The following is an 18,032-nucleotide window of genomic DNA, read 5'->3' as shown; positions in this document are numbered from 1 at the left end:
CCTAAGAACATTTAGGTGTTTCAAGCAGTACACTGATGCTGGAATCAAATGCTTTTGTACAAGGTAGTCTTCTCCCCATACAGGCTGCCCCATTCATTTCAGTGGGGGTTGGATATATGCATAGCCATTAATTTGCATTTCAGTTGAGTGGATAATTGGATCTGCTGCACTCTCCAGTTGAAATGAATTGTGCTGGTCCCTGTTAAGAAGGGTTTGGTTCTAGCATTAGGCTCTAGCTGCTCTTTTTAGTTGTGTGTATAGAGATTAGCAGTTGCAAGAATGTAACCAAGTATTGCAGGCACTGAAGGCAGAACTTTTAATTTATTTGCTGGACTTCTACGGTATTGTAAGAAGATTCCAGTTTTGTATTTGTTTCCACTTTGCTTCAAACTTTTTGGAGAAGCATTTTTACTCTGCTGATGGGCAGCTTCATTTGAACTCCCATTTGCCCCACGCAGCATGCAGCAGATTTGGAAAGGATCAGTTTTAGTTTGGGTGAATGGCATTAGGAAACCCTTCCTTCCCCAATGCCACAGTCCCAGTCTGAATCAGCTCCCAGGTTGCTATGAACGTGTCCAAGGACAGCATTCCTTTTGGATTTCCCATGCCATATCTAGTTTGGTACTCAGAACTAAAGAGTTCAATTCATATCCACTGAAACCAATACTTGTAATTGATTTTCAGACCCATGTAATTGACTTCAGTGGGTCTGAAAATAATGAGCTGCAACAAAACTAAAATCCATCATCATCCATCATCCTTAAAAAGGACAACTACTCATTACCATTTTGGTGTTTTTTTAAAAAAATTACTTGCCCCCAATTCTGAAAGAACTGCTAAGTCACCACCTCTTCTGCTGCTCAGTATATCTTTTTTATGATTCCGAAAGGGAACGTTATTTATTGTTGAAGCTTATCTGCACCAGCTGCAATTCAAGATTATTTGCAAACTACCATACAGCGACCATAGGCATAGCATAAGAAGCATTCCTGCTTAATGCTTCCTCTGCTCAGTGGTCTCCCCTGAATTGGCACTGATGTTCCCACTGCCCCCATCTGAAGCGCAGAAGGGAGCAAGCTGCTGGGAGCTAGGTCTTAATGATGCCTGTCTGATGAGGTTAAATTCTATGAAAAAAGACTAGTGCAGACAAGTCTTTAATTGTTTTTTTTTTTTAAATCATGATATGTGTCTAGGTTTTTGTTTCCTTTGTCAATTAAAAACTACTGAAAAATTACAACTGGTGTTTACCAATTGAAAATAAAACAAGCTTGACACTGTTAAACATTTATGCAAAATAATTTCAAATGAGAATAAATATTGGTACAAATATTCTAATTCTGCAGTGATATATCATGGCGTAATTACCCCAGGAGAACCAATCTTCTCGGCGGGGCAGAAACAGGTTTCTGAAATCATATTCCCCTGGGCATTACCTTCCATTCCATTCCTTTCTTCCTATATAAAATGTGTTTGCATGAAAAGTGTGCATTTCATCTTTGCTCTTAGATTATATAGTTGTTCATGGCATACTGGTTATGGCATGAGCAAAAAAAGGCCAAATTCATCAAGACTCTAGGTACTAACATCCAGATTATGAAGACCTTAGGTGAGAACTTCTGTTTCATCTGTACTCATGTCTTAAAGTAACTTTTTTTGCTTATGTATCAGCAGCTAGCATACATCAAAGAAGTGTGTTTATGCAGTTAATTTTAACATTCAGATAGCCTGGAAGAGCTACCTATAATCCTATAATTTTTTTAATGAGCAGAAAAACATTATGAAATGACTGTACATAATTAGTTCCAAAACTAAGGCTGCAATCCTATGCACACTTACCTGGAAATTAAGTCCACTGAGCACAGTGGAACTTGCTTCTGAGAAAATATGCATAGGATTGTTCTGTTAATCTTATATAGCAAATAGCAACCTGTATACTAACCATTCTACCTAGTTTGGATATTTCCCTTCTTACCATTCCCCAAACACATGTAGAATAAACACTGTTTCTTAAGAGATATATGCATTACTTACAAAGGTAACTAGGATATGCAGTGCAATCCTGTGCATGTTTACTCGGGAGTAAATCCTACTTTGTTCACTGGGACTTACTCTCAGGTAAGTGTGTATAAGATTGCATCATAAATTGTGCAACTTTTTATGTACACAAAACTTGATAATTTTGCCTGTTAAGAGTTTCAACCTATGCTTATACATACATACATATATATATCAATAGTTCAATACTACATGTGTGGTTTTTTCCTGTACTGATAAACATCCTGGATATATATATGTCTGTGATCTAGTTTAGTTTTATTTGACCTTGTTTAGTTTTAGTGTCACAATCTGATTGGCTCCATCGTGTCTTCTATATTAGCTGCCAATCATTTATGTTTGTGCACAATTAATAAACCTTCACGTATTAATAGTTAATGTTGAAGTAGTGCTAGATCCCTGCCTATTTTGACACTCCATTTGCTTTCCTCTCTTTCTCTTACATCTTTTACATGACTAAGGATTAAAACGTCATCTTATCATAGTTGCGAACATAATTTCACTCAACAAGTTCTGTACTTTTGTGTTTAGCAAGTTAAGTGCTTACAACTTCTCTCTCTCTCTCTCCCTTAGTTACACAGTAAGGATTTTTGAATGTATAGTGTCATCTAAGGTAAGCTTTCATATGGTCCCTGCATATGAAGCTTATGTCTGTTGTTACGTCATACAAAGCCTTCCACCGTATGGCATAATTTTCATTATGTCATTTAATGAAAATGGGGTTGTAGAATCAATATTGTAATAGACTGACTTTTATATCACTGTGCTCTTAACAACTTTCGCTGGATCTGTCCAATAAATGCTTGTGATGGCAACTCCCTGCAGTGACGCAACCACTTACTAACAGCATATGCAGATATAAAAACTTCAGCAGGACGCAACAAAGCCTGAGCCATGTTAACAGCTTACTTTACATAAAGAGCAAGCCATTTATCTGAGCACTCTAGCACTTAAAGCTAGTAATTGGCCTCAAGGTTCAGCGGCCTAAAGAAATGACGCTATTTATACCAAACCTAATTTTACTTGAAAAAATTACACTACAGTGACTTTAAAGAATGCTTTAAAAGCATGCCAGTTTTTTTTAAAAAAAATGTGTGTCTTGTCTTCTCTATTCACTGAAGATTAGGAAAGCATAGCCTATTTTTTTAAAAAAACAAACAAACACAAAATCCTTCAGTGGCATGCCTTAATTATTTTGAGTCAAGACAATCCAAATAATGCAGTTTCAGCTGGATATGGGAGATTGCACAGAAATGCAACTTGCAATTTCATTTGGTTGAATGTGGAAAAAGCTTCCTCCCTAAGGGTCAGTGGTAAAACATGACTCTGTAGAGCTGAAACTTACTGGAAGCAATTGGTAAGTTCATCTTCGGAAAGTCCTGGTGCTTTAGGTTTATGGCATGAATCGGAAATGCATCAGAAGGTAAGTTTTCGGTTATTAGAGGCCATGCTTACTCCTCGCGTACTGCTAGAACTGGTGGCAATTCTAGGACACTTATAGCAGGGGTTCTCGGGTTTTTCCCCTCTCCTTAATGAGCCTCAGGACACTAAGCAGTGATGGCCAAACTTGGCCCTCCAGCTGTTTTGGGACTACAACTCCCATCATCCCTGACCACTGGTCCTGTTAGCTAGGGATGATGGGAGTTGTAGTCCCAAAACAGCTGGAGGGCCAAGTTTGGCCATCACTGCGCTAAGGGAACTACTATTGAGAGTTTGTACTTCAACTAGGGTAATGAAGGGGCTGTACACACAAAACTCTTTTGCTTCATGAATCCACAGCATACCCTTACCCTCAGATTACCCAGAAGACACCCTGGGTAATCAAAAAGGTACCCAAAAGAAGATTGGCCACAACATTGCTAATTAACTCAATGGAAAGGACATGTGGCCTATTGCATTGTAATGCACCAATGGGTTGTTGACCTGTTTTTACTGGAGTGGTGGGTTTCCTGGTTCCTGTTGCTCCATCTCACACCAGAGCCTATAAAATGGGTGGATAGCATCACTCCAGTTAGTGGGGGCTAACACAGGAATTAATCACATCATTATCCCTTCCCACATGTTTTCCTGCCTGCAGACATTGCTGCAGTAACATGTTGAGGAACCATGTGGAAGCTCCAACTGTGCTACCCCACAAACAGGTCCTATTTTCTCTTGGTCTAATGACAAATCATTGGAAGAATCTTCTGCACAAAGGCTCCTTAGCTACAGTAGCCCTTTCTAAGAAGGCAATGTTCTCATTTTGACTAGCACTAAGGATGGGCAAAGATATTATTCTCTAATTTATAACTGTGAGCACAAAAGTGATCTGCATTCAGCTTCCTAATTTCTTTGTGGTCACAGATTTAGCACCACCAAAAAAACCCCCAGAGAATGATTTAAGTGTTCAGTTGGAACATTCCTAAAACCTTGAAAAAGCATCAAAGGAAATGCTATTACTGTTACTAGGTGTAATAATTGATATTAGCACACCAGTACCAAATACTGTTTTCTGAAAAATAAGATCTGCTGACTTTAATGTCACTTATAAGCAAGTGTGCTGTGGTTTGGGGAAACTGCTTTACATTTTAACTTATTTCACCTCCACACAACTTGGTACTGCCCCCATTTTCCCCATGCCACTGCAAAACCACTGAAGTGGTTTGAGTCAGACTGCAGTAAATAGGTGTTGGGTTGAGAGTTGTGCAACAATCACCTATCTCACCATAAGCACCCATTTGCTCAGCTCTCAGGGCTGAACAAAATGTTACCTTATACTTGGCTGATTCATGTTTCATGGTGTGGCATAATTGAAAGGAAGTAATTGATAAGACATGACAGCATTCAGCACTCCATTAGATGACAAAAGGCAGGTGACGTAATGCAATGATGTCATGTCACACATCTATTTCAACTGCTGGAAGACGCAAGGAAGAGACACAGAAGACGCCACACATTTAATGTCTAACCATAATGCTACCAATAGGTTATTTACGCTCCACACTTCAAGGACCCCAGGGTGGGTTACAACAAGAACTGAGAGGAGAAGGAATTACCACTGGGAATCTGCTTTTGCATCCCTCTGGGAATCATAATGTGTGCTCTGGTCTGTTACAAGGACTTGCCACATGGATCAGTTGCATCACATTGAGTCTTCTTGCCACCATTACTGATACATGTGACTCGCCATCACGTTCTCTTGAGAGAGGGTGTGGAGACTTGCAGCACGATGGCACCAGCTCCCCTGACGAGTACTTGCAGACTTTACAGCGGGGCCAACAATGGCTTGTCATTAGCAAGCCCACTGTTGGCAGCATTCCCATAGCAAACGTGATGTCTGCCCTGGTTCTGATTTAGTTCTAAGTCTCCATTGACTGTACATGGAGCCAATGAGTCCTTGATGGGCCTCTTCCCATTTCGCCCTACATGAAGAAAATAATAATGTTGCAGTCAGAGATACATCAAGGCTGCAAATCCTAAATTTGTTTACTTGGAAGCAGATTCAGCTTATTGCACTCCACCCACCCACCACCCACTGTCAATGCCTGTAGGATATCAGGACACTTACAGCTGGAATTCAGTTTTTGCAAGCACCTGTTCACTTGATTGCTTTAACTATTGTCTTCCTCCTTGTCCGTAGGTGGGGTCTCATTCTTCAGACTACTATTGCAAGGGGTGCCCCCACATATCATTGACTCCTATATGAAAGCATGCAACCCTGAGGAAAAGTAAAGAGCCTGGCCACAGTGTTTCTCCGCCACTGCACTGGAATCTGGCAGCCAGCACTGCAGCAGTTTAACTCCTACCATGGCACTCCCACAGCATGGCCCGCTGCATTGCCCCTTCCCTCTTGCTGCTGTTGGAAAGAAAATTCATGCATGGATTGTTTTTTTTCAAGTTGAAATGTTGAAGTTGAAGCTTACCCACATGTTTCAATGATCCACATCATTGTGTTTGTTTTATTCTCTCTCTCTCTCTAATGCTGAAAAAGCAAAGAAATGGAAAAAAAGCTATGCCAATACGCATGGGAGCTAATATTTGAGTTTGTACTTTATATGGCTAGATAGATTATTATTTTATTTTTTGTGAGAAGCAGGTACTGCTAGACCCAGTGGCAGTGCAGTCAGGCCTTGAAACACATACCTCTTTTGATAAATAATGGATCTAACACTTTCCTAGGCTGCTAAAAGTGGACTGTTTGGCACATGTGATTTGCGGCATTTAACAGTTATTTCAGCGGAATGTATCTTCAGTTAGAAGGGTTTCTGTTCAGCTCACTCCTTTGTGAATCTCTTGGCTACTAAAAGTTTCATGTAATGTACAATAAAGCTGAAGTGTTTAAGAACTAGCTCAGTATCTGTGATGTTTGTGTTTGCTACAAACTGGTCTACCATTACTGTTCTGCCTTTTGTTACTCGAACTGCATTGACAGATACCAGATTATAAATGGGGATGCCAAGAATCAACTTGCATTCAGAGGTTTTGCACGTGGTTGCACAATAACACTGTGTGCAAATTACAGCACAGGCACCAACAGTTAGTTGTGAAATAAAATAGTTGCTTGCACTATGAATAATACAAACCTGATAAGTTTTACTCAGAGGTCCCACTGAGTTCATTGGGACTAGCAAGTGTGTTTAGGGAATCTAGCAAAAGGTTTTATTTTGTCTTGTATTATAACTTTATATTTGGCCTTCACAAAACAGTGCACGGCCCCAAAGCACCACAGCCCTTCATGACAGCGAAACCAAAGCCATGCATTAAATCTTGGCTTGTTAAATGAAATTTTACAGAGACTCCTGTAGTGGATCATGAGCTTGTCATACGTGTCTTCAGTAGACCTCATTTCCATGAATTAGGTCTGAATTTGGGAAAGCCTGGCATGCCCAAATGCTAGTTCAGCTTTGTCTCCAGATAATGCTCCCCAGTGTCCTCAGATATGCATTTCTATGGCAAATGTTGCACGACTCAGAATCTACAGAGGTCCTTCAAAACTCCAAAATCACCACCTGAAACGCATTTGTGTGCACAGAGAACATGGTTCACAGAAAATATTCCCTGCATCAATGTGCCCAAGCAAACCTTTAACATATGTTGTGGAAATTTTCTTTCAGTACAGTTAGCTCATTCCAATGCAAGTCAAGTATAGACTCCATGAATTTATAACTTGATCCACATGCATTCTTCAAGATGTTGTGATGATCAATAGCGTAGAAGGTTATAATGGGGATCAGGCCATTTCACAATCTGGAAAATAGGTCTCTCTTTGACTAATAGCTATGGCTATATGCAAGTTCAATTTTAAGATGCATTATGCCACTGAAGACCAGTTGCTGGGGAGCAACAAGCAATTAACTTTAATTTTGAAAATGGTTTTTTAAATTTTGCAAAAGTTCATTTAGTATGCAAGGGTAATGTCTAACAAGAGGTGGGGCAGGAACATAGGAAGCTGCCTTATACTAAGTCAGATCACTGGTATATCTAGCAGCTCTGTAGGGATTCAGACAAGGTTCTTTACCAGCCCTGCCTGGATATGCTGGTGATTGAACCCTGGAACCTTCTGCATGCAAAGATACCACTGAGCCTCTGTGATGTGCTTATTCCGAACAAGGTAACACAAAATGTGGAATTTGGAGACCAAGCCCATGGTCATGAAACTTACTGAGGTGGTCCTGAGCAAAACAGCATCGCTCAATACAACCCACCTCACAGGGTTATTGTGATGCAATGGGAAAGGGCACAATCGGAAAAGAAGAACCCTGAGTTCAGTGGACAAATGACAGGATTAAAAAGTAGTAAATAAATAAACGTTTTAATTTATTGTTTATTTATTGTTTGCAAATTTAAAGGGAGAAACAGAATAATTTAAGATAAGGAAATAGAACAATTTTTTTAAAAAATCTACCTTTAAAGTTTTAAATGACTTCCATAACACCAAACAGTGGGTTAAACCACAGAGCCTAGGACTTGCTGATCAGAAGGTCGGCGGTTCGAATCCCTGCGATGGGGTGAGCTCCCGTTGCTATGTCCCTGCTCCTGCCAACCTAGCAGTTCGAAAGCACGTCAAAGTGCAAGTAGATAAATAGGTACCACTCCGGTGGGAAGGTAAACGGTGTTTCCGTGCACTGCTCTGGTTCGCCAGAAGTGCCTTAGTCATGCTGGCCACATGACCCAGAAGCTGTACACTGGCTCCCTCGGTCAATAAAGCGAGATGAGCGCCACAACCCCAGAGTCGGCCACGACTGGACCTAATGGTCAGGGGTCCCTTTAAAACCCTATTGTGCCCAATGGATCTTACTCCCAGGGTGGGTAGTGTGCTGTGAGAAAACATGTGTGGCCCCTCCATATGTTGTGGGTCTCCATCTCCCATCAGCAGTCAGGAATTAATACTCTCCGCCAGATATTTCCTCTTATCTGGGAATAAGTCCCACAATAGGACAAAGGCTGCACTTCTATGCTGTTACAGATAGGTAGCCGTGTTGGTCTGCCATAGTCAAAACAAAAAAAATTTTTTCCTTCCAGTAGCACCTTAAAGACCAACTAAGTTAGTTCTTGGTATGAGCTTTCGTGTGCATGCACGAGGTATCTGAAGAAGTGTGCATGCACACGAAAGCTCATACCAAGAACTAACTTAGTTGGTCTTTAAGGTGCTACTGGAAGGAAAAAAAATTTTTTGTTACTTCTATGCTGGTTTACCTCAGAGCAAGCCCTACTGAACTCCATGGACTTCTGCCTCAGCAACCTTTCGTTGATTAAAGAGGCAACCACCACGCACAGATTGGCGCCACAAGGTAGCACAAGACGCCTTGGAGTGGGTGGAGGTGTTTTTCTGCAACAGGCTTCCGCAAAGGCTCCCCTTCCAAGTTCGCCTCCGCTTCCTTTGCCGTAGGGAGAGGCGCGCGGGGGAAGCGCGAGCCCTGGAGCGGCGGCGTCACGTGCGTAAAGGTAGCTCTCAGGTCGCGGCCGCCTCACAAGCCAGCGGGTTAAATAAATAGCCGGGCTCAGGGCAGGTGTTTCCTTCTTGGCTTGCGAAAGGGCTGCACGAGGCGGCCTCAGCTTCGCTGCCTGCGACTTCCTGCCCGCCTCCAGCCAGAGCAGGGGCGAGAACAGTCCTTCCCTCTCTCTGTTTCGGTTCCCGCCCCAGCGAGGGGAGGCGGCCCGGCTGCTCCTCCTGCCCCGTCGCCGCTGGGAGTCCCAGAGCAGGGCGGCGTCGGCTGGGGAGCCGCCATGGCGTTGCTGCTGCTGCCGGAGCCTCTGAGCGCGGCGCAGCTGCGACGCCTGGAGCAGCACCGCTACAACGCGTCCGGGCGCTCGCTGCTGGAGCCGCCGCTGCAGCGCTATTGGGCCTGGCTGGTGGAGCGCACGCCGGCCTGGCTGGCTCCCAACGCCATCACCCTGGGCGGCCTCGTCCTCAACTTGCTCCCCACGCTCGCGCTCATCGCCTACTGCCCCAGCGCCCACCAAGAGGTAGGAGCAGCTCGCCGCGCGCCCTCGCCAGGTACTCGCCTCCTCGGCTGCCCCCTCAGCGGCGGCCGCGGAGGCAACGTCCCTCCCCCGCCCCCCGGTGGGGAGACGAAGCCGGAGGAGCGGGGCGGGCTGGCCGTCGAGGGATGGGGCGGGCCTGGCCTGGCTGGGGAGCCGGGAGGGGCTGGACTTGGGGAGAGACGAAGCAGCCTGGAACCGCGGCTGCCAATGGAAAACAAAACGAGCAGTCTTCGGGACGTTGGGTTGTGAGGAAACGCGGCGCGGCTGGCGGAGGAGGAGGAAGCAGCCTGCCGCGTCGATAGGACTGGCGCCTGGTTGTGTGTTGGGCTCTTCCGTTGAAGCCCATTTCAGGACTAGGTGGGAAGGGGGCTTGTGTCGCCCATGCATGTGTATGGCGCACAACTACTTCTGCCTTTCTGCAAGGGGCCACGACATTCGCCTTCCCGTCCTTATCTTGCAAGGCAAAATAAAGTGGAATTCGATGTGGTTCGAGAGAGGCTTTGATGCTAGGGCACACAGACGGCGGCAAAGATCTGGCCAGACAGGGCTGGTGATGCACAAGCCTGCAGAATCTGTTTACAGGAGGCCAAAGTGGGATGAGCTCAGCAGCAGGGTGCGCCTCTTTCAAGAATAATAATAATAATATAATAATAATAATTTATTATTTATACCCCGCCCATCTGGCTGGGCCTCCCCAGCCACTCTGGGCGGCTTCCATAAAAACCAAAAATACAGTAAAATATCACACGTTAAAAACTTCCCTGAACAGGGCTGCCTTAAGATGTCTTCTGAATGTCAGGTAGTTGTTTATCGCTTTGACATCTGCTGGAAGGGCGTTCCACAGGGCGGGCGCCACTACCGAGAAGGCCCTCTGCCTGGTTCCCTGTAGCTTTGCTTCTCGCAATGAGGGAACCGCCAGAAGGCCCTCGGCGCTGGACCTCAGCATCCGGGCAGAACTATGGGGGTGGAGACGCTCCTTCAGGTATACTGGACCGAGGCCGTTTAGGGCTTTAAAGGTCAGCACCAACACTTTGAATTGTGCTCGGAAACGTACTGGGAGCCAATGTAGGTCTTTCAAGACCAGTGTTATATGGTCTCGGCGGCCGCCCCCAGTCACCAGTCTAGCTGCCGCATTCTGGATTAGTTGTAGTTTCCGAGTCACCTTCAAAGGAAGCCCCACGTAGAGTGCATTGCAGTAGTCCAAGCGGGAGATAACCAGAGCATGCACCACTCTGGCGAGACAGTCCGCAGGCAGATAGGGTCTCAGCCTACGTACCAGATGGAGCTGGTAAACAGCTGCCCTGGACACAGATTTGACCTGTGCCTCCATGGACAGCTGTGAGTCCAAAATGACTCCCAGGCTGCGCACCTGGTCCTTCAGGGGCACAGTTACCCCATTCAGGACCAGGGAATCCTCCACACCTGCCCGCCTCCTGTCCCCCAAAAACAGTACTTCTGTCTTGTCAGGATTCAACCTCAGTCTGTTAGCCGCCATCCATCCTCCAACCGCTTCCAGACACTCACACAGGACCTTCACCGCCCTCACTGGTTCTGATTTAAAAGAGAGGTAGAGCTGGGTATCATCCGCATACTGATGAACACCCAGCCCAAACCTCCTGATGATCTCTCCCAGCGGCTGCATGTAAATGTTGAAAAGCATGGGGGAGAGGACAGAACCCTGAGGCACCCCACAAGTGAGAGCCCAGGGGTCTGAACACTCATCCCCCACCACCACTTTCTGAACACGGCCCAGGAGGAAGGAGCGGAACAACTGTATGACAGTGCCTCCAGCTCGCAGCCCCTGAACATCCAGAAGGATGTTATGGTCGATGGTATCAAACGCCGCTGAGAGATCCAGCAGAACTAGGAAACAGCTCTCACCTTTGTCCCTAGCCCGCCGGAGATCATCAACCAAAAGAAGGGCTTTCAGTATTCTGAAAGAAAGGACAAGAACTTGTTGGCTGTGGCCAGACATTGAGGGCTTTCCCCCAAGTATGTTAGTTCACAGGGGAGCCCTGTCAGAGAGGCCTACAGTGGAGGTGGGGTGGCAGGATTGTGGGATGCCTTTTTTACAAAAAGACCACCCAGAGGTAGATGTGGAGCAGGATCCTATCTGATGACAAATGAATTTAGGTTTAGTGTAGGCTTCACCAACCTAGTGCTCTTCTGAAGTTCTGGACCTTGGCAGGTGGGAGTTATCATGTTGGGGAAAGTTTACAGCTTTCATGTGTGATGAGTTGTAGGTATGAGATCAATGCAGATGCTTGCTTGTTAGGTGGCAGCCAGACCTCTTTCTTCACGGTAGTCCTTGTGCTGGAGACCTTACATCTGGAAATGACTTCTGTAAATTCTCCCATCTGTGAGCACAAGATTCTCCCATCTGTGAGCACACCATCTATCTGTGAGCACAAGAACTGAGCACAAGAACCATTTCATGAAATTTATTCAGGTGGCAGGAGTCATTATCCCAACTGTTAATTGGGGGTGAGCCTAGCATTAGTAATATCAGGAGAATAGCTTTTTCCTTTTTCCTAATGACACCACTTGTTTGGTGCTGCAGACTCTGCAGGTGGCAGCAGCACCAACAGTGCTGGGATTTTGCATCTTCCACAGTGCCCCAGACCAAGCATCGCTCTGGGGTGTTTGAGGGTGGGGAATGGAAATGTCAGTGGCCACCCAAAATAGTGGAAGGTATTCTGAGGAAGTTCTGTACAGAAGCCAACTTTTTCTAGGGAGATGAGTGGAGAAAATAAAAATGCTATAAACTTTCTAGAGAATCCAGCTCAACTCTAGCATCACTCCTCCATCGCCCCCCTGCAATTGCTCAGATAATGTGATTTGTGTACTTGAGTTGTAGAGAGTGAGCTCTTGTGCCAAAAGCTAATGTGCCTGTTTCCTGGGCGTCATGGGGACTCTTCATGCCTATCATACTGCGTGGAATGTCACTGTGCAAGTATCTTGAGTACCTGCTGAAGAGTGCGCCACACTGATGAAAGTAGACTCTCATTTTGCAAAAGTTCCCACAGTGTGTCTCTGGTTCTCCATTAACGTCACTGATGGGGTGGTGGAGGATGTTTACTGAAACTACACTTCTGATGCCCCTTCCTACTGATATTTGCCAATGAGTTTCTGTAACATCACAAGTGCCAAATGACACAACTCCTCCTCACCTCATGTCTGTACTATTTTGTGAGTTTTTAATTTGTATTTCCTAATATATTGATTTAAAAGTAATCTTTCTGGATATGCTGTTGCAATGCTTATCCAACAGTTAGTTTCTCCTGTTCTCTTGCTCCCCATCCCCCAACTTTCTGGAACTCCTTTCTGGGACGCGCCCCCCCCCCAGCTTCTTGCTAGAAGCTGATTCCCCCTATTGTGCAAAAAAGAAATAAAAAGCTGCAAGCAGCAGCAAACTTGTTTTCCTTGCTGAGAAACTCTAATCCCAAAACTCAGCTGATGGTGGGTAAGGAATTGCACTGCTAATGGCGCAATCAAAGCCTTTGTGCATATAGTACGAACAATATTGTGGCTGAAATGAGAAGGCTCTTATGGCACCATAAAGACTAGCAGATTTATTGTGGTATAACCTTTCAGCGTGGTTGCTAGTCTTCAAGGCACCATAAGACTTTTGGGTCTGTTGCAGCATAAACAACCACAGCCACCCGCTGGAAGAGAAGGCTGCAACCTTGATAATCAGTTGGCATTGCTTCTGTGCAAAAAGATAAAATGGTTGTGCCTTCCATTTCTAGTTGAAGTCAAATGTAGATAGGAGAACCTTCTTTACATTAAAAGCAGTTCAACAATTGTCCCTGTTCCCTGGGGGGCTCCTCCTTACTGGAGATATTTCCTGTACCAAGCTAGGGGGGTTGGACTAGCTGGATATGGTTCTGTGAGAAGAGTGGGAGAAATATGAAGTGGGAATATTATTATTTGTGAATAGAGAAGGGAAGTTCAGTTTCTGTCTTTAGGAGGATTAGCTAGTGCTCAGTTGGCTGAAGTGCTCTGAGGACTAGACAGCCTGTCAGTAAACATTTGCATCATGATATTCTGCTTGGTCTGGTCTGGTCTGGTCTACACAGGATTAAAAACATGCAGAAACACCCCTTAAGGCCAGAATTAGCTTGGAACAGTCACACTCAGTGGGTGACAAATGGATATAATCGCCTAAACATTTTACTTCCTCAACAAATGGGAACTGGGGAAGAGACAGATAAAGATTCAACCAATGTTTTTAAAATAATCTACTATTTGTGCAGCTTCTGTTGTTGTTTACACGAAGCTTTAACTATGCTCAGAATTATACACAGTCCTGAGTTTAGAAGAGGTCACCAAACTACTGCTAACAGAAGTGTTTGACAAAAGTGTTACAGAAATTGGCAGCTTGTTTTTCCTTCCTCTCCCTTAAGTCACTGCACTGGCAGGAAATTTATGTACACAACACCATCCAGATACAGGACTAGAGTGTTGAAAAAGCCAATCAAATGTTGAGCTGTTGATAAAAATACTACCTTCCCACCAAAATGTGAATGCATTCCCTGGTGCAGCAATAAAACTGCTAGCACATTTGCAAAGCTAAGCAGGGTCCTGTGTGGTTTCAAATCACATGGGGAGCCGTGTGTTGAGATTCCTGAATTGTAGGGGATTGTATTAGATGACCCTTGGGGTTCCTTCAAATTCTATGATTCCTCCCTCAAAACAGCTGAAGTTAAGCATGTTAAGGCAGTAATCCTACACGTGGTGTGGGATGGGAGCCTAATTGTGTCTACTGTGAAGTAAACCATACTTCAGAGACTTATTGGGACTTACTAAATTCTGGGTAGGGTTACAGCTTTTAGTTGGGACCATGTCCCAAGAACTTGAGGCCTGCTGCATGTTCTGTTGCTTTCAATATGAGAGAACTGGGCATGTGCTTAATTAAAAGTGTACACTTTTATATGGATTGTGTCTTTAAGGTTTTAGTTCATGCTGCTAGTGCAGCCTTCGCCAACCTGCTGCATTCCAGATTTTTGGATTGCAGTTCTCTTCAGTGCCAGCCAACTGTAGCCCTAAACTTTGGGGAAGTGCCAAGCTAGCAAACGCTGTGCTGGGAATTCTCCCAACAGTTTCACTTTGTACTTTTAATTTTGCATCACTTTCGCTTTCTCCTGCATTAATCATGTTTTGCAACTTGCAAGCAGTATCGGGGAGTGAAATTTGCCGTTGTGAGTCTGGAGTCTTTACCGTTGGGGTTAGCTAAGGCTGAACTTGTTTGTGCCTTGTTTGTGCTGCTTTGGCTAGTTCTGTAATTTGTAAGCATAGCAAAGCAGGGCAACCCTGGCCTCTTTCCCCTGTTGCTTGCATTTTGCTCTTTTCCTAGTTTCAGCACTATCATTTCAATCTTACCCACTCCCTCCCCCAAATTTCTGGAGCTTGCAGAAAGTCCATTCTTTCCTTCTATCCCACACGTTCCCCATGCATTGCACACCTCCAAACTTGTTTCTGTATGTGTTTCTAGACATCAGCTTCTTTGATTTGTTAGAACTAACAAGAAAATGGGAATCTTGGAGGCCAATAGGCATCCATGCTGAGACTGTAACAGTGGAAATTATTGCAACAGAATCAGTACTTGAGAACATTCTGCTAATATGCCCTTCCACTTGTGCTAGCTGCCAGATGGCAGAACGAGACCTCCATCTCAGAAGAGGTAGCACTTGTTAGTAGCATGTGGGTGTGCCCATGCAGCAGCTTCCATGTTTGCAAAAGGTGTGTGCTGTTGGAGGTGTAGCCTGATCAGAGGACTAAGAATCTTAGGCTAAGAGAAGCTGTAACAGTTATTTGTCTTTAGCTGTGAGCTTGTTTTAACCAGTGGTCCTGAACTGGAGACAAGCAACTTGGTACAGTAGTACCTCGGGTTAAAGACGTTTCAGGTTACATACGCTTCAGGTTACAGACTCCGCTAACCCAGAAATAGTACCTCGGGTTAGGAACTTTGCTTCAGGATGAGAACAGAAATTGTGTTCCGGCGGCGCGGCGGCAGCAGGAGGCCCCATTAGCTAAAGTGGTGCTTCAGGTTAAGAACAGACCTCCGGAACGAATTAAGTACTTAACCCGAGGTACCACTGTATTTTTTTATCTGCAACCTGCCCTATTTGTTCTGCTTCTGTCCTTAATATTATTTTACTGGTGTTTCTCATATGCAAGGCAGGAAAAAGAGCACACAAACTCCCGGGTTTGAGTGTACACATCTTGTTGGTAGCTGGACTTTGAATACTCCAGGTATTGTTTCAGTGGTATCACAGGTGCATTATATGGAGAAAGTCCCAGGTTCATTCTCTGGATAGGGGTGGGAAAGGCTCCTCGGATAGCTGCTGCCAGCCAGTGTTGTCAGTATTGAACTAGGTGGACCGATGGCCTGACTCGGTATATGGCAACTTCTTGTATTTCTAAAATGTTTCCAAACATGGCGGCTTACATTCCCACTGGGCTTGCTTTGAAGCATTTGCAAGCCCATTTCCCCTGTAGGTCCAGTTACTTTAGGATGAAAGTTGAGAGAGAGACATTAGTGAATTGCAATAGGATGGTTATATATAGAAATCCTTTTTTGCTGCTGGAAGGCCATGCAGGGTAACTGATAGCTTAGAAAGGGGGGGGGGTGAAATGTGAGAAACGGCGTTCTCCCTAAATGCAGAATGAAACTTACTTTCTAGAAAATCTAGCCCCTTTAAATTTTGCCCCCATTGTTCGTAATTGCCAACTCTTCTGGGAGTAATTATACTTAATTATAATGTGTGGTTTCATTACTTACTAAGAATATGCCTAAGGTCAGCATGTAATGAATCAGTCACTGGTTGTGACCTTTGGGGTCACACCTCTTTAATTACAGCAGAGATGTGATCTAAGTATTAAAGGCTTCCCACTCTGTCTCTAGTTCTGTCTGCCATTCATCAGGGCACATTGCCTATTGTTGTAGTACAGGCTTCCCATCCCCCACCCCACATCTGGGTAAGTGTTATGCTTTAATCAATAGGAGAGGATAGAAATAGCCCCATCCCATTTTTTTAAAAAAACAGGATGTAATTTCAGCATCCCCTATGTCGAAGATGCCAGTACATCTTTGTAAAGTTTCGCGTGCGTATTCACACCTGTCTTTTCTGACACTTGCAGTTTTGTATCCAGTTCTATACTTGAACCTTGAATAGCAGAGCAGCCTTCCCCAGTCTGGTTTCCTCCTTCAGTTCCCATCAGCCTCAGCCACGATGGGCAGTAGTCGGGGATGATGGGAGATGTAGTCCCAAAACATCTGCAGGGCACCAGGTTAGAGTATAAGAATGTTCTTTTGGAAATGACTCAGACTGAGGAGGTTTTTTGTTTCATTTTATGTAAAAAAATAAATAAATTGTGAGGGTGGTATTCAGTAGTGGGTTTGCCTTTGTGGCAAGCTCTGTCACATGCTGTTACTGAGGTTTGGGGGACCCTTTGGAAAAGAATGGAGTTTAGTAGATAATGGGGATCAGTTAAAACCAGGAGCCCCAATTTGCACTTCTGCTAAGCCAAGGCCACCGTGGGATAGAGCTCTGAGTGAAAAACAAAGGGTGATTTCTAAATGTACGCTCTGGATTAAAGTTTATAAAACAGACAAATGTTTCTTAATCAAGACGGGTAAGTCAATAGGGTTCAGCAGGCCAAGTACACATTATGTACTCTGCTGGATGGTTCAATTGTGCAATAAATGACATTTCAAAGGCAGCCTTCCAGGTCTGCTTGACCCATGTGTTGTGCAAAGTCCAGTAGGGTAGGAAAGTGTGGGTGGGTTGGGTAACCTTCGAAGAAATTATATTGTGTGGACTTTTTAAATGGAACTGTACAATGTGTGACAAACAGATAAGGAAAGTAATAGACTCCTACACAACTGTTAATATACTCCATATGTTGCAGCAGTTGCCTAATAGCATGGAATCCTCCTGTGTGTTCATTTCAGGCTCCTCCCTGGGTATTCCTCTCATGTGCATTAGGACTATTTGCTTACCAGTCCCTGGATGCTATTGATGGGAAGCAAGCCAGAAGAACCAACAGCAGCTCTCCTTTGGGAGAACTCTTTGACCATGGCTGTGACTCTATTTCTACAGGTAATTAATTATTATTCTTTTTAAAAAACTTTTTTTGTGTTAAGACTCACAGGACTGACAGGCAGAATATGACAATAATAGATAGTTTGCATATATTGCTGCATATCAGAATGATTTCAAGAATGTTTGTGTATTTCTTGGGTTTAAATAATGATGCTTTTGGTGTGCGGGTGGCGCTGTGGTCTAAACCACAGAGCCTAGGGCTTGCCAATCGGAAAGTCGGCGGTTCAGATCTCCGCGACATGGTGAGCTCCCGTTGCTATGTCCCTGCTCCTGCCAACCTAGCAGTTCAAAAGCACGTCAAAGTGCATGTAGATAAATAGGTACCACTCCGGCAGGAAGGTAAACGGCGTTTCTGTGCACTGCTCTGGTTCGCCAGAGGTGCCTTAGTCATGCTGGCCACATGAC

General features: G+C 44.5%; 2 protein-coding genes across 8 annotated transcripts in view; both read left to right on the top strand.

Annotated features, from left to right (window-relative positions):
- MYBPC1 (myosin binding protein C1) overlaps positions 1-6,382 on the top strand; it is a 111,882-nt gene extending 105,500 nt beyond the window's left edge. For 2 of the 6 annotated variants that reach the window (XM_083574177.1, XM_083574181.1), the window contains 3 exons: positions 1,344-1,402; positions 2,629-2,668; positions 5,675-6,382. In XM_083574177.1, coding sequence (XP_083430303.1) covers positions 1,344-1,402; positions 2,629-2,649 — 80 coding nt within the window. In that variant the 3' untranslated portion in view covers positions 2,650-2,668; positions 5,675-6,382. The remainder of the gene's footprint in view (positions 1-1,343; positions 1,403-2,628; positions 2,669-5,674) is intronic. The other 4 variants (XM_083574182.1, XM_083574180.1, XM_083574179.1 and 1 more) reach the window with 2 other exon arrangements.
- A 2,536-nt stretch (positions 6,383-8,918) lies between these two features.
- CHPT1 (choline phosphotransferase 1) overlaps positions 8,919-18,032 on the top strand; it is a 29,166-nt gene continuing 20,052 nt past the window's right edge. For both annotated transcript variants that reach the window (XM_083574140.1, XM_083574141.1), the window contains exons 1-2: positions 8,919-9,501; positions 17,477-17,624. In XM_083574140.1, the coding sequence (XP_083430266.1) occupies positions 9,262-9,501; positions 17,477-17,624 (388 nt within the window). In that variant the 5' untranslated portion in view covers positions 8,919-9,261. The remainder of the gene's footprint in view (positions 9,502-17,476; positions 17,625-18,032) is intronic.

The sequence above is a fragment of the Podarcis filfolensis genome (assembly GCF_964270895.1).
Source record: "Podarcis filfolensis genome assembly, chromosome: 10".
NCBI lineage: Eukaryota > Metazoa > Chordata > Lepidosauria > Squamata > Lacertidae > Podarcis > Podarcis filfolensis.
The sequence above is the reverse complement of the archived record's forward strand: the minus strand, read 5'-3'. Positions and strand labels throughout refer to the sequence as shown.